The 15,589-nt window shown below is 43.6% G+C and overlaps 1 protein-coding gene across 2 annotated transcripts; it reads right to left on the bottom strand.

The window, feature by feature from the left end:
• Nucleotides 1–7,178: 7,178 nt before the first annotated feature.
• Nucleotides 7,179–14,999, bottom strand: zgc:66455 (uncharacterized protein LOC393502 homolog). Of its 2 annotated transcripts, none has more exons than XM_045205773.1 (9): nt 14,693–14,999; nt 14,531–14,561; nt 13,111–14,328; nt 12,996–13,037; nt 12,751–12,851; nt 9,090–9,151; nt 8,716–8,882; nt 8,266–8,421; nt 7,179–7,929 (listed from the first exon to the last, which is right to left on the bottom strand). In XM_045205773.1, the coding sequence occupies exons 1-9, from the start codon at nt 14,777–14,779 to the stop codon at nt 7,544–7,546; spliced, it is 2,250 nt and encodes a 749-aa protein (XP_045061708.1). In that variant the 5' UTR covers nt 14,780–14,999; the 3' UTR covers nt 7,179–7,543. The 2 variants fall into 2 exon arrangements, with proteins under 2 accessions (XP_045061708.1, XP_045061707.1); XM_045205772.1 differs by having other exon boundaries at nt 8,194–8,421; nt 14,693–14,998.
• Nucleotides 15,000–15,589: the final 590 nt, after the last annotated feature.

Below are 15,589 nucleotides of genomic sequence, written 5' to 3'. Positions count from 1 at the left end.
TGCTGCTGATAATACTGCCATCGTTATTGAGAGGACGTGTTTGTGTAGCCCATGTATCCAATGCTGTCTGGCCAAAAAGAGTATGGCATGTCATACACTTTTTGGCCAGACAGCATCAGATATATGGGCTACATATAGTAAGACAGAGGGGCGCTGTTTCACTCGCTCAGATGCTTTCTCAAGCGAGATAGTTTCAGCCACTTGCAAATTGAAGGAAAGTTGTCAGGTGCACGGTTCGGATGCTGGAATTATTTTGGATGAATGTGCGACGGTAACCTAGTTTTTGAAGTGATTTGTTTGACATTCAGATCAAAACATCATGACTGGTTGTGTTCATGGCATATTCAGACTGGCCTCTGCCTGGGGCCTCCAAATCACAAAGTCTGCACCTGAATGGAATATCACTAGCTAGGAGGTATAATGCCAAGCTTCAACTTAAAAAGGAAAGTTTAGTCTAATTATAAAGATACATAAATCCCACTTTATTTATTTATAAATTGAATACAAATACAGATGTGAAACAATACCAAGGATGCAAACTGGTGAGGGGCAAAAAAGGTGAGTCCAATTTTGACCCGAAACCTCCATACTGTGTAGAGGCTTACACAAAAATGTACTTTAAAATATGAAATTATAAATAATTACTATGACAACTGCTCTGTCTGGCTGTTAATGATTTATTGCATTTTCTGCATTAGACTTGCACCAGTATGATTAGCCTAGGCCTACAGATCCCTGCATTACATTGCTGCATCTGTTGACCAGAATCTTATTCCCATTCAATCTGTATAGTAGTAGGCCTACAGTGGGGGAAAAAAGTATTTAGTCAGCCACCAATTGTGCAAGTTCTCCCACTTAAAAAGATGAGAGAGGCCTGTAATTTTCATCATAGGTACACGTCAACTATGACAGACAAATTGAGAAAAGAAAATCCAGAAAATCACATTGTAGGATTTTTAATGAATTTATTTGCAAATTATGGTGGAAAATAAGTATTTGGTCACCTACAAACAAGCAAGATTTCTGGCTCTCACAGACCTGTAACTTCTTCTTTAAGAGGCTCCTCTGTCCTCCACTCGTTACCTGTATTAATGGCACCTGTTTGAACTTGTTATCAGTATAAAAGACACCTGTCCACAACTTCAAACAGTCACACTCCAAACTCCACTATGGCCAAGACCAAAGAGCTGTCAAAGGACACCAGAAACAAAATTGTAGACCTGCACCAGGCTGGGAAGACTGAATCTGCAATAGGTAAGCAGCTTGGTTTGAAGAAATCAACTGTGGGAGCAATTATTAGGAAATGGAAGACATACAATACCACTGATAATCTCCCTCGATCTGGGGCTCCACGCAAGATCTCACCCCGTGGGGTCAAAATGATCACAAGAACGGTGAGCAAAAATCCCAGAACCACACGGGGGGACCTAGTGAATGACCTGCAGAGAGCTGGGACCAAAGTAACAAAGCCTATCATCAGTAACACACTACGCCGCCAGGGACTCAAATCCTGCAGTGCTAGACGTGTCCCCCTGCTTAAGCCAGTACATGTCCAGGCCCGTCTGAAGTTTGCTAGAGTGCATCCAGAAGAGGATTGGGAGAATGTCATATGGTCAGATGAAACCAAAATATAACTTTTTGGTAAAAACTCAACTCGTCGTGTTTGGAGGACAAAGAATGCTGAGTTGCATCCAAAGAACACCATACCTACTGTGAAGCATGGGAGTGAAAACATCATACTTTGGGGCTGTTTTTCTGCAAAGGGACCAGGACGACTGATCCGTGTAAAGGAAAGAATGAATGGGGCCATGTATCGTGAGATTTTGAGTGAAAACCTCCTTCCATCAGCAAGGGCATTGAAGATGAAACGTGGCTGGGTCTTTCAGCATGACAATGATCCCAAACACACCGCCCGGGCAACGAAGGAGTGGCTTCGTAAGAAGCATTTCAAGGTCCTGGAGTCTCCAGATCTCAACCCCATAGAAAATCTTTGGAGGGAGTTGAAAGTCCGTGTTGCCCAGCGACAGCCCCCAAAACATCACTGCTCTAGAGGAGATCTGCATGGAGGAATGGGCCAAAATACCAGCAACAGTGTGTGAAAACCTTGTGAAGACTTACAGAAAACGTTTGACCTGTGTCATTGCCAACAAAGGGTATATAACAAAGTATTGAGAAACTTTTGTTATTGACCAAATACTTATTTTCCACCATAATTAGCAAATAAATTCATTAAAAATCCTACAATGTGATTTTCTGGATTTTTTTTCCTCATTTTGTCTGTCATAGTTGACGTGTACCTATGATGAAAATTACAGGCCTCTCTCATCTTTTTAAGTGGGAGAACTTGCACAATTGGTGGCTGACTAAATACTTTTTTTCCCCACTGTATATGGTAATAAAACATCCAAATGTGTAATGCCAATGACAAACCTCTACACTACCACACACAAAAAATACTATTACAGTTTTTCTCGATTGCTAAGACACTTTTAATGAAACTGGGGTCCACTTGATCTCCATCGTAACCTAATGAGCGCAACAGTATTATTTTTTGCAAAACTGTAAGTCATTTCTCATTGCTTTCACACATAATGCAAATGCTAGGCACATTTTTGCAGAGTAAACACAACTCCCTACAAAAGACGCAAAAGTCAGTTGAGTAAATCATGTCAAACAAAATTAAAACATTTGGTCAAAGATTACACAAATTACTCCCATGAATGTGAACCTCTTCTGCACATGTGCAAAACTTATTTGCACAATTGTTCAATCAGCAATCAGTCCTTAATCATGCATAAAAGAGGTCACCTCTGAGTTGCTGTTTGCAAGAATGGACCAAGTAAGAGGCCGAGGGCAAGGACAAAGGAGAGGTAGAGGGGCCAATAGAGGAAGATACACTACATGGACACCTGCTCGTCAAACACCTCATTCCAAAATCATGGGCATTAATATGGAGTTGGTCCCCCCTTTGCTGCTATAACAGCCTCCACTCTTCTGGCAAGGCTTTCCACTAGATGTTGGAACGTTGCTGCAGGGACTTGCTTCCATTCAGCCACAAGAGCATTAGTGAGGTCAGGCATTGATGTTGGGCGATTAGGCCTGGCTCGCAGTCGGCATTCCAATTCATCCCAAAGGTGGGGTTGAAGTCAGGGCTGAAGTCAGGGCTCTGTGCAGGCCAGTCAAGTCAGGGCTCTGTGCAGGCCAGTCAAGTTCTTCCACACCGATCTTGACAAACAATTTCTGTATGGACCTCGCTTTGTGCACAGGGGCATTGTCATGCTGAAACAGCAAAGGGCCTTCCCCAAACTGTTGCCACAAAGTTGGAAGCACAGAATCATCTAGAATGTCATTGTATGCTGTAGTTAATGTCATTGTATGCTGCGTTAAGATTTCCCTTCACTGGAACTAAGGAGCCTGAACCATGAAAAACAGCCCCAGACCATTATACCTCCTCCACCAAACTTTACAGTTGGCACTATGCATTCGGGCAGGTAGCGTTCTCCTCGCATCCGCCAAACTTCGTCCGTCAGATTTTTACGCGCTACGTGCTTCAGCACTCTGCTGTCCCGTTCTGTGAGCTTGTGTGGCCTATCACTTTGCAGCTGAGCCGTTGTTGCTCCTAGACGTCTCCACTTCACAATAACAGCACTTACAGTTGACCGGGGAAGCTCTAGCAGGGCAGAAATTAGACGAACTGACTTGTTGGCAAGGTGACATCCTATGACGGTGGCACGTTGAAAGTCACTGAGCTCTTCAGTACGGGCCATTCTACTGCCAATGTTTGTCTATGGAGATTGAATGGCTGTGTGCTCGATTTTATACAACTGTCAACAACGGGTGTGGTTGAAATAGCCAAATCCACTAATTTGAAGGGGTGTCCACACACCTTTGAGTAGTGTAGTTCAGCTCTTAGTTAAAATGGAAAAAGGTCAAATAAAGCCTTTTGTTTCTGGATATTCATGCTCTTGAGTGACATTCTTTCTGCATTGGTCATCTTTAGTAAAATCATTTTAGGAAAAAAGAATACAGCCCATGCTGTGATAATATGTTTACTTGCCTTTTATAGTGCATACTATAATTATAGTATCAAAGTGGGATAACCATGTTAGGATATATTGATAGTTGTAGTTAGTATTTATTGGGCCATTGTGTAACGATTGATTGAAATAACTTTTCATTAGATAACAAGTTGTATGTTTTGATGGAGGTAATGTATTGTCATGTATTTAATGTTTTGAGAGTCTTAATGCATTTAGCAAATGAAATGTGTCATTTTGGCCAACATGTTTCAGTTTGGGGCTGCGTGTTAATTGTTTTGAAAAAGTGAATTCTTTTTGGACAAATGTGCTCAAGCGATCGAGAAAATCTGTAAATACCATACAACAATGTAACAGCACATAAAGACACTTGTGGCTTAAGCTAGCGGAGTGATCTAGCAGGTAGCATTGGCTACTGGCGTTAGGTCATCCTTTAAGCCCGTAAGCATTAGCTTTAATGTGTTGGAGGCAGTGCCACTGTATTGCAAGAGGCTTGGATGCAACCCACACATATGTAGTTACATGGCTCCCAGTTCGGGTCTCCCCATGGCTACCTTTAAGAGTAATGGCCCTGACATTCAGCCTTACAGATACCAGTGAGCATCGGACAGAAACATAGCACCGTAACATCGGCCCAAATCGTAACCAGTACAATATACAGGCGTTTGCATGTAGCGTATACCCCTACTATATACCGTAGTCTAGGCCTGTAAAATATACCACTGCAGATATCATCACTGTCATCAAGATACAAACCCTTCTGTTTGTGCCCCCTGAGGGTCAAGCTCGTTGGTGAATACATGTAATATCTGGGACCTCTTAACACCATTTTGTGAAATGCCTCAGAGCAGCCAGAACCACCTAAAGCCAAGCAACAGAAAATACATACCTGAGCATAAACACCACATAGAGACGAGATGGCCACGCCCCCATTCTTAACAGAACAGTCTCACACCCACTGTTACAATGCATCTGAGCAGAGGAAGGTAGGGAGATGGAGAGGATGGGGGGATTATGGCCAGATGACGCTGCATGGCAGGCAGGTGAGCTCAGCGTGACTCGGTGGACGGCATGGGGGGGACCAGGCAAGGCCAACCACAGGGAGGGGTGCCCTCGACCCCCGGCTCCGCCAGAGGGCCCACTGTGAGCGGCCGGAGGTGTCACCTCTCCCCACTGCCCTGTGGATCGCTGCCCAGAGCCCGCTGTCCTTGCCAATTCTACCTAGCGGACATGAGAGGCATTCAGAGCAGCAACAAAGAAGGCCCAGGTTCAGGGGCCCTGGCATCTGATTCACGGGGGGGGGGAGACCAGCGTGGGGCGAGGGAGGGAGGCAGCAGTGGAAGAGCAGATGCTGAGAGTACATCTGGAGGAGTGATCTGTCTGTCGCCCACCTACCAGACCACCACAGACAACACTAAAACACACACACACACACACACAATATGTTGGATCAAAGCCTCAGATGAGGCCCCCATATCCATTATCAAGCTTGAATCCCATTCCAACCAACATTTTATCATATATAGCCTACTAGTTTACATTTAGGCTAGCTGTTAGGCTGTACATAACTGTCAATGTGTCATAGCCCTAAGGAAAGTGACAGCGATTCCGATAGAACGGCTCAAGGCAGTTTGTTCAAATTGTACTGCCTCAGGGCTGGAGGACTACTGTGGTGGTAAATCTAGTCTACACATCACAGTGACAGTCTCATTTCATGTCCAGCCCTTGAACACGGACATGAAGGAAAGGCACCGAGAATTTTATAAAGGGACATTTACTCCTGAAAAGAAAACAGGGTCTGAGCGGGTTTGAGCACAAAAGGGCTGAAGAGCAAGTGCCCTGCAATAAAATAAAGTAAGGTCAGCAGACTTCCCATGTGACAGCACACTGCCTTGGATTAGGTGGTGTAAGCCTATTAATGTGGTTTGGACTAGGTGGACCACCCTGTCTCCCCACCCCGCCTGGCCGGCCAAAGATTAGCCTGTTAAACGCACTTCCCGCCTGCATAAGATGCAAACTCTGCTCCCCATCCAATAGCAACAACTCACATAGGGACCTGTCTGCCCACCCGTATCTTGAGTTAGCTTCTCTACCATTCAAATGCATATATTTGTTTCCTTCAAAAGAGCAGTTTTCTCTTGTTATCAGCCATATTGTATTAATTGGTTTGTCTTTATTAGGGCAGTGACATGAGTAAAGGAGAATGTCAAACTTCTCAGCCAGGCAAGTGGCATTGTTTTACACTCCAATTAGAATCAAAGCACTTTTGAGTGAAAGGTATGCCTCATTCTTTCTTTTTTACTGTGGACATTGGTGAATTGTGCAAGGAATTTTAGTAGGCCTAGCTACACCATTTGAAATATTCCTACAGGCGTATGCTATGTCATTTCTGAAATATGAATAATTTGGCTCGGTTAACTGGTTAGGCCTCTGAGCAGAGCAGGTAGGTCTATAGCCTAATGAAATTCAGTCAGCGAACTTTATCATTATGCAATTTCCTTGCATAGCATTTTGGCAGTGGAACAAATGAAAAGGGTACTGTTTGACACCGTGACATTTCAACGACAAAATACAATCTACCACCAAAAATTTTCGACAGAGACTGGGGATTAACATTTCTGAGCTCGAGCCACAGATTAGGTGCGCAGGGGTCTAGAATTTCATCATCTTTCAGAGGCACAATGGCTCATTCTTACCGTTTCTTCATCTATTCTCCGACGGTGGGGGTCATGGGGGCTTGCTTTTGCTCCTGTATGTTTTCAGGATACCCTTGGGTTTTTTACATATATTGTTTAAGAACCACAGAGGAAAACAAACTTTGTATATACCCAGTCGAAAACGGATCTTTTTCAGACACTTCCTATCACGCGCTGCCACCTTGTGGGAAAAGCACGCCATCGCGTAACAGCGCGGTGCCTTTCGTCAGTGCACAGGTGCGCTGTGATATGCGTATTTTTTATGTATTTATTATGGTCTGCTTTCTGTAGCCTTGTCCCCTTACCAGTAAAGAAATGAGTTTGAGACATAATTCTAAACAGCTGATATGCCTGTAGTCCAACTGCCTCATATGAAACAAAGTAGCTTACTTTGTCACAGTAATTGTACTTCTCCATTTCAATATAAAAAAAAGATTAAAAGGAATGTAGAGCCAAGTGAACATTTATTTAATTGAAGTGAATCTGTTTTGGGCGGAAAGATGCAATGAATCCCCTTGTGTGGAGGGCATAGACAATCTTCCCAAACATGGACAGTTGCGCACAAAAAAATACAATTACTGAAATCTACTCGATACAATGATCCAAAGAATACGTCAAATAACATTTCCAAACTACACAAAGATAATGCCATACTAAAAGGTAATAACAGTAAAGACATTTCATCAATAAAGGAATGGCAAAGATATCTACAGAAAAATAATGAACTCATGAAACAGTGAAGTCAACCTGCCCAGAACAGGGTCTCAATGCTCTTCTCATTGCACATTCAGGACAACCTCAAAGCAATCTTCAAATCTTGACACCCTCCCCTGGCTCCATGTACCCATCAAGAGGCACCAGGGACCTGAAGCGCAGCAGGTCCACCGAGGGACAGCAGTCCTTGGGGTGAGACCAGCCCTCCTTGGGGCGCCGTATGGGTGGGGGCGGAGGGGGCAGCTCTGAGTCAGTGCGGATGGAACTGTTGTCGTTGCATTCGTTGTTTTTGTAGTCAGGAGGGGGGATGGGGGGGACGCTCCCGAGGCTGCTGCTCCGACAGTGGACCAGGAAGGCCCCCCGGTGGTGGCGGTGGTACAGCACGCCCACGGTACAGAGGAGCAGCAGGATGAGGAAGCTGAGCAGGAAGCACACCACGTAGATGCCTTTGATCATCCCGCTGGACCGCGCCGAAGTACAGCCTAAGGTCAAAAGTTAGGCAAGGATTAGAAGTACCCAATTTACCTAGTGCAAAGTCACCTTTATAACCATGCACTTTTATGTCCAACATTCTGTTAGGGTTACCAAACAAACCAATTTTCAGGGGTTAAATCAGGAACGTTAGAACGTTGTCTAACTTGTCAACTTCAGTGCCACTGATTTTGAACTAACCAATGTCATACTGTATGTTTTCCTTGTACTTCAGAGAACAATTCACAATAATTCTACCAAAATCTATAGAGTACCAGTGTTACGGTGCTGCTGCTCAGGACTATGCTGATCCACCGTAATCGTTGACTCATTGCGGCGGTCCGTACCAGCGACCTTGGTGTCCACGCATATGGTTCCTCCTGAGCCCAGCCTAGACATGTCCTCGAACCCGGAGTGGCAGCGGCATGCGTAGGAACCAAAGCGGTTCACACACTCAGCATTGATGTCACACAGCACCAGATGGGTCACACACTCGTTTACATCTGAGACAGACACACACAGGGTGCAAAAGTAAGGTTGCTTACTGGAGTGATTAAATATTAAAATAAATCAGTAGAAATCAATTATTTAATGTCAAACAAATACATTGTTCACCTCCTTGAGCCCCAAGACAATGAAATTCAGGACACCTAGTTGCAGGCTATACTATATCTATACAACACAATATCTTAAACTTCCGCAGTAACCTTTAGTGCCATTAGTAAAGAGCAGAGTACAGTGCAAAAGAACAAGCTACAGATTTATATTTGTTTGGAGGGAACTTTATTGAGACCTACCAGCGGTGGAAACAGAGACGATGACACCCCGTGTTGAGCTGCCCCTGGGGCTAACCACCCTCTCTAACAGCTCCTGCAGGGCCAGGTGCAAGGTCCCGTGAACCTTCACCCCTTCTGGCCCACCCCCAATATGCAGCCAGAGGATGCAAAGCACTCCTGCACTCAACCTGTTGATACAACAACAAAACTCCGTAAAAGAGGCATTCAATCCATCAGTTGTAGCCTAATTCAGTAAAAGTTTTTTTTTCTCAACTATTATCTACAGTGCCAACACAATCCCTTTTATGGAGTAAAAACACATTTTAAATACAAGCATTTGTTTGCAGTCAAGAAAAACATTTGGAGCTCTTGGTTATAAAACGTAGCAAACCAACCTTTTTATTCTTTTGGAGGATAGGGTTTTGGGTGTGTGGACAATTTCCAACTGCTCATTGATCTGAAAAACAAATCAATAATTGCAGTTCCAAATCAAAACTGCACCAGTCCAATCTAATGGTAAATAACCAAAAGCCATTTCCAGTCTTATTCCACATTTTGATTTGTTACAGCCGGAATTTAAAATGGATGAAATTGAGATTTTGCCATCACTGGCCTACACACAATACCCCATAATGTCAGTGGAATTATGTATTTTGAAATGTTTACAAATAAAAAATGAAAAGCTGAAATATCTTGAGTCAAGAAGTATTCAACCCCTTTATTATGGCAAGCTTAAATAAGTTCAGGAGTAAAATGTGCTTAATACGTTGCATGCACTCACTGTGCGCAATAGTGTTTAACATGAGTTTTGAATGAGTACCTCATCTCTGTACCCCACACATACAATTATCTGTAAGGTCCCTCAGTCGAGCAGTGAGTTTCAAACACAGATTCAACCACAAAGACCAGGGAGGTTTTCCAATGCAAAGGGCACCTATTGGTAGATGGGTAAACATTTAAAAAAAGCTTAATATCCCTTTGAGCATGGTGAAGTAATTAATTACACTTTGGATGGTATATCTATACACCCAGTCACTGCAAATATACAGGTGTCCTTCCTAACTCAGTTGCCAGAGAGGAAGGAAACAGCTCAGGGATTTCACCATGAGGCCAATGGGGACTTTAAAACAGTTAGTTCATACTGTGTATGGAAATCAGTCAATTGAAATAAATTCATTAGGCCCTAATCTATGGATTTCACATGACTGAAAAACAGATCTGCATCTGTTGGTCACAGATACCTTAAAAAGAAAGGTAGGGGAGTGGATCAGAAACCAAGTCAGTATCTGGTGACCACCATTTACCTCATGCAGCGTGACATCTCCTTTACATAGAGTTGATCAGGCTGTTGATTGTGTCCTGTGGAATGTTGTCCCACTCCTCTTCAAATGGCTGTGCGAAGTTGCTGAACATTGGTGGGAACTGGAACATGCTGCCGTACACGTCGATCCAGAGCATCCCACACATGCTCAATGGGTGACATGTCTGGTAAGTATGCAGGCCATGGAAGAACTGGGACATTTTCAGCTTCCAGGAATTGTGTACAGATACTTGTGACAGTGCATTATGCTGAAACATGAGGCGATGGCGGCAGATGAATGGCACGACAATGGGCCTCAGGATCTCGTTACGGTATCTCTGTGCATTCAAATTAACATAGATAAAATGCAATTGTGTTTGTTGTCCGTAGCTTATGCCTGACAATACCATAACCCCACCATGGGGCACTCTGTTCACAACGTTGACATTAGCAAACCGCTCACCCACATGACATCTGCCTGGTACAGTTGAAACCGGGATTCATCCGTGAAGAGCACACTTGTTCAGCGTGCCAGTGAAGGTAAGCATTTACCTACTTAAATCAGTTATGACGCCAAATTGCAGTCAGGTCAAGACCCTGGCGAGGACGACGAGCACACAGCTGAGCTTCCCTGAGACAGAATTACTGCACAAACTGTCAGAAACTTCGGTTGTGCAAACCCACAGTTTCGTCAGCTGTCCGGTTGACTGGTCCCAGACGATCCCGCAGGTGAAGAAGCCAGATGTGGAGGTCCTGGGCTGGCGTGGTTACACATGGTCTGCGGTTGTGAGGCCTGTTGGACATACTGCCAAAATGAACATTCTCAGGCAACAGCTCTGGTGGACATTCCTGCAGTCAGCATGCCAATTGCACGCTCCCTCAAAACTTCAGACATCTGTGACATTGTGTTGTGTGACAAAACTGCACATATTAGTGTGGACTTTTGTCCCCAGCACAAGGTGCACCTGTGTAATGATCATGTCGTTAATCATCTTCTTGATAAGCCACACCTGTCAGGTGGATGGATTATCATGGCAAAGGATAAATGCTCACTAGCAGGGATGTAAACACATTTGTGCACACCATTTGAGAGAAATAAGCTTTTTGTGCATATGGAACATTTCTGGGATCTTTTATTTCAGCTCATGAAACATGGGACCAACACTTCACATGTTGCGTTTATATTTTTGTTCAGTATAGTTACTACACAATACTAACCTAACTGACAGTGTGAAAAGGAAGCCTGTACAGAATAAAAATATTCCAAAACATGCATCCTGTTTGCAACATTCACGAAAGTAATACTGCAGAAAATGTGGAAAAGCAATTCACTTTTTGTCCTGAATACAAAGTTTTATGTTTGGGGCAAATCCAATACAACATGACTGAGTACCAATCTCCATATTTTCAAGCATAGTGGTGGCTGCATAATGTTATAGGAATGCTTGTAATGGTTAAGGGGAGTTTTTCCAGAATAAAAAGGCTAAATCCTAGAGGAAAACCTGGTTCAGTCTTTTCCACAAGACACTGTGAGATGTAACCTTTCAGCAGGACAATAACCTAAAACACAAGGCCAAATCTACACTGGAGTTGTTTACCAATTAGACAGTGAATGTCCCTGAGTGGCCGAGTTACAGTTTTGACGTACATCTACTTGAAAATCTATGGCAAGACCTGAAAATGATAGTCTAGCATTGATCAACAACCAATCTGACAGCTTGAAGAATTCTGAAAATAGTAAATGGGCAAATGTTGCACAATCCAGGTGTGGAATGCTCTTAGAGATGTACCCAGAAAGACTCACAGCTGTAATTGCTGCCAAAGGTGCTCCTACAAAGTACGGACTCAGGTGTGGGAATACTTATGTAGATTAGATATTTCTGTAAATTAGCAAACATTTCTAAAAACATGTTTTCACTTTGTCATTATGGGGTATTGTGTGTAGATGGGTGAGGAAAAAATTCAATTTATTCCATTCTGTAACAACAAAATGTGGAATAAGTCAAGGGGTATGAATACTTTCTGAAGGCACTGTAAGATGACATCCATTTATGAAGAAAGTTCTAGAGTACCACAGTCAGTCATAAATCCCATAAAGCCTAGCGGTCAAACAGGGAAATGGTCCAATCATTTTTCCCATTGGGGATTTTAGGCTTACCCTGGCGTGACGTTGTGCTAACCGTGTAAATCTCTCTATATTTCGCTTGTATTTACCCCCCCAAAATGAAATGCTAATTAGCTACTAATGTGGCCATCATTAAGAACTACAAATGCCATGATCTGGACGAGACTGCCGAATCAAGGCAAAAGTCTCTGGATTAACTATCTAATGTTAGCTAAATGTAGTAATTAATAAATTGGCTACATTTCTTTAAATGGACAATTCTGTGACCTTTCTTGTGCAAGTTTTAAATTGATACAATACCTGTTAGCAAAGGTGTCAGCTAGAGATGACGTGCAGGAGCTTGCAGGGATTTGTAGTTTTGCATGATGTCTACTTTGATGCTAATTAGCATTTTAGAATCAGAGTAAATAGACTAATATATTGATAAGTCATTTTGTCCGAGAGATATTTAAATGGTTATCAAAACTCACGCCAGTGTAAGCCTACATGAAACACAGCCCTTTCTTTAAAATCCCCTATGGGAAAAATGAATGGTGGAAAAACAATTGGAACCATTTCCCTGTCTGACCACTAAGTTTTATGGGTATTATGACACCTCCACTGAGGGGCTCTATTGTTCATGAGAACTCACCAGAGACTTCACTGAGATCAACAGTGATCTCACAAGATGGTCCCAATTCTCCTCTGGCGCCACGAGGAAGTTGACTTCAACAGCCACCTCAAATAGGTGGTCTGAGAAACACAGAAAGTAGGCATCTCCTTTAATACTCATACACAGCTCTATAACTATTGTACAAAGGCGAGTGACTTGCAAATTTTGTTATAGCCTTTGAATTGTATTAAAACTACACTCTTGAAAAAAATACTAAAACTCACCTTCTGGTAAGTGTGGTACTTCGGTGTGATTTCTGGCTTTCTCTGCAAAGTCAACATGCAAGAGTTTTCATGAACCAGACAACAAAGGATGCAAATGAAATTGCAGACTACCTACCATAATGTCTGCTGTCGAAGAACGGTTCAACCATGTTTGGGAGATGGTCGAAGGGATCCTGGGTCTCAATGGTTGTATGGGTGTCACTGGGTGCTGTAGACTCATCCATGGTCATTTTCAGCAATTCCTTATTGCCAGACTGCACACCTTGGTCATCCATGTCTGTTGTGTGTGACACGATGTTGGACTCCGTAGGAGGGATGGTATTTGAAGTTTGAGTTTGGGCATCCACGTTCCTTCGCATTGCAGACGGAGTGGGATTCAAAACAGGGGGCTGGTGTGTGGAGGGGTCACTTCCAGGGTGAGCTGTGTGGGTCTGAGTGGCACCCCTCCCTGACCATGATGTCCCCTGACGAGTGACCACCATGGGGGGAGTGGGAGTCAACGGCAGATGGGACTCATGGTCCACCACATCTCCACTAAAGTTACCCACTTCCCAGTCTTCCTCTGTCAGGTGGCTCTCGTCTGCTTCAGTCCCCTCTGAGACTCCTCTGTTCCAATCTTCTTCCTCTCTCTGAACACGAGGAAACTTGAAGGTCCCCTGTCTGACCATTGGCTCCTCTGCTTCCCATGGTGGAAGCTCATTGGACGCAGAGGAGGAAGTGAGTTCGTCGAAATAGTCAAACACCACCTCCGGGTTGGTCTGAGCTGGCAGTGTGGGCCGCTCCAGTAAAACGGCCTCTGTAGATTCACCCCCCTTCATGGGAAGAAACTGGGTGAAACTTCTCGGAGGGGGAAAAGGTTCCAGTTCTTTCGCTTTTGGTTCAGCCATCAGCTTCCTGTCTTCTTCGGTGGTATCACCATAAGCATTGTACGTGACTGGTGGTACAAATGCCTCGTATCGCCCATAGAAGCCCCTGTGGGGCGGACTGGGTTTGCCTCTGATCAGCTGAACCACGTGGAGGATGTTGGAGAGGGACGTGTACTTGGCCTCACGCCAACACTTCTCCAGTATCCTGTGACCCCCTGCAACCCCCAGGGGCTCATCCAGGTGGATCTGGTCCAGCTTCCCACTGCATGCGTCTGACTGGGTGAGGTCCTCTAGGTGGAGGAGCACGCGTTTACCAGGGTCTACCTGGATGGTCCAGTTGCACCAGAGCGGTGGGTTGGAGCACAGGTAGTCCGGGGAGAAGAACTCGCCACTCTCGCCGCGCATCACCTGGTGGCAGCTCCGCAGCGCGAAGAAGGCGTTGCCCTCATTACCATGGTGGTGGTCATCTGAGAAGAGGTGGACAGAGAGTGTGGAGGACAATCCAATGATGTCCAAATGTCAGAGTTATAGGCCTAAACAAGACACACACGCATGCAGATTCACAGTTACGCACGCATGCGCACACAAACGTAGTAATGTTCTGTTGAAAGAATTCACCAAAGAGCATAGTACAGGGCCCAGTGGCTACATAATAAATATGTGTCTTACCCGGAGGGTTGTAAGGATCATTCCTATTTGTCTAAGGATGCAATAAAAACATTGAGATAGCATTAAACCAAGAATGTTATAGTAAACATCTTCAAATCTACATACAATCTCCAGCAAAATGTAGGGAAAATGCTTGTAGAAGGAAGTCAGTGATCAACTTACCCAGGACAGGTCACAGTTTGCAGTAAATAAACCATATGCAAGTAGTAGTGCACGTACAAATAGTAACTTAGAATGATTTCGTGACATTTTAGTGTCACGTTGTTTTGACTTTTTCCAGTATTTAGCAAACAGGTCTGCTTCCTACACTGTCCCAGCTATTGTCAATTATTCCCTGCGGTGTTTCTTTCCGTTTCTGCCAAAAGTGAATGTAAACAGGTGAAATATATTGCCAATTAGCTAATTAGCACGCCTTGATATTCGTGTGCTTCTGGTCTATATGGGTTGTAACCACTAGGTGTCACTGCTACACTGTTGTAGGTAAGATAACTTGTCTTCTGCAGCTCTACTTCTCAGGATCAACACAAGTATTATATGTTATACCTTTATCTTACCAAGTACTTTATAAATAAAAATATATTTACATGAAAGACACTTCCATCAATTATTAATTATCCAATAGTAAAGATGTTTATTCTAAACGTTTGATGTTTTGTATACAGTAGTGAACAGATACTTATTTTTGTGCACTTTAAGTAGCCTAAAGCTACTATTAATAAAAGTAGAGCAATAGTTTAGCAAAGCTTATCAAGGTATGGTAGCTTTAATGAGTCCTTTATGATTCAGACCAACTTTGAAGCACAAGAGTGATTCCAAGGTTTGATGTTTGAATAGTTTCTTATTCACTGTCATAAAGAATTGAAATACTCCAGGTATCCATCACATAAGACACTTTCTGAAAACATAAAAACAAAATGAACATAGGGCAGAAAATGGAGTTGGAGTTGAAAGTACAGACCCAGTTGATTCCATTATAGGCTTGTGAGTCACAGGGGGTTGGTGGCACCTTAATTGGGGAGGACGGGGGGAGGACGGGCTCGTGGTAATGGCTGTAGCAGA

Source organism: Coregonus clupeaformis, chromosome 20 (assembly GCF_020615455.1).
Source record: "Coregonus clupeaformis isolate EN_2021a chromosome 20, ASM2061545v1, whole genome shotgun sequence".
NCBI classification, from domain to species: domain Eukaryota; kingdom Metazoa; phylum Chordata; class Actinopteri; order Salmoniformes; family Salmonidae; genus Coregonus; species Coregonus clupeaformis.
The sequence above is the reverse complement of the archived record's forward strand: the minus strand, read 5'-3'. Positions and strand labels throughout refer to the sequence as shown.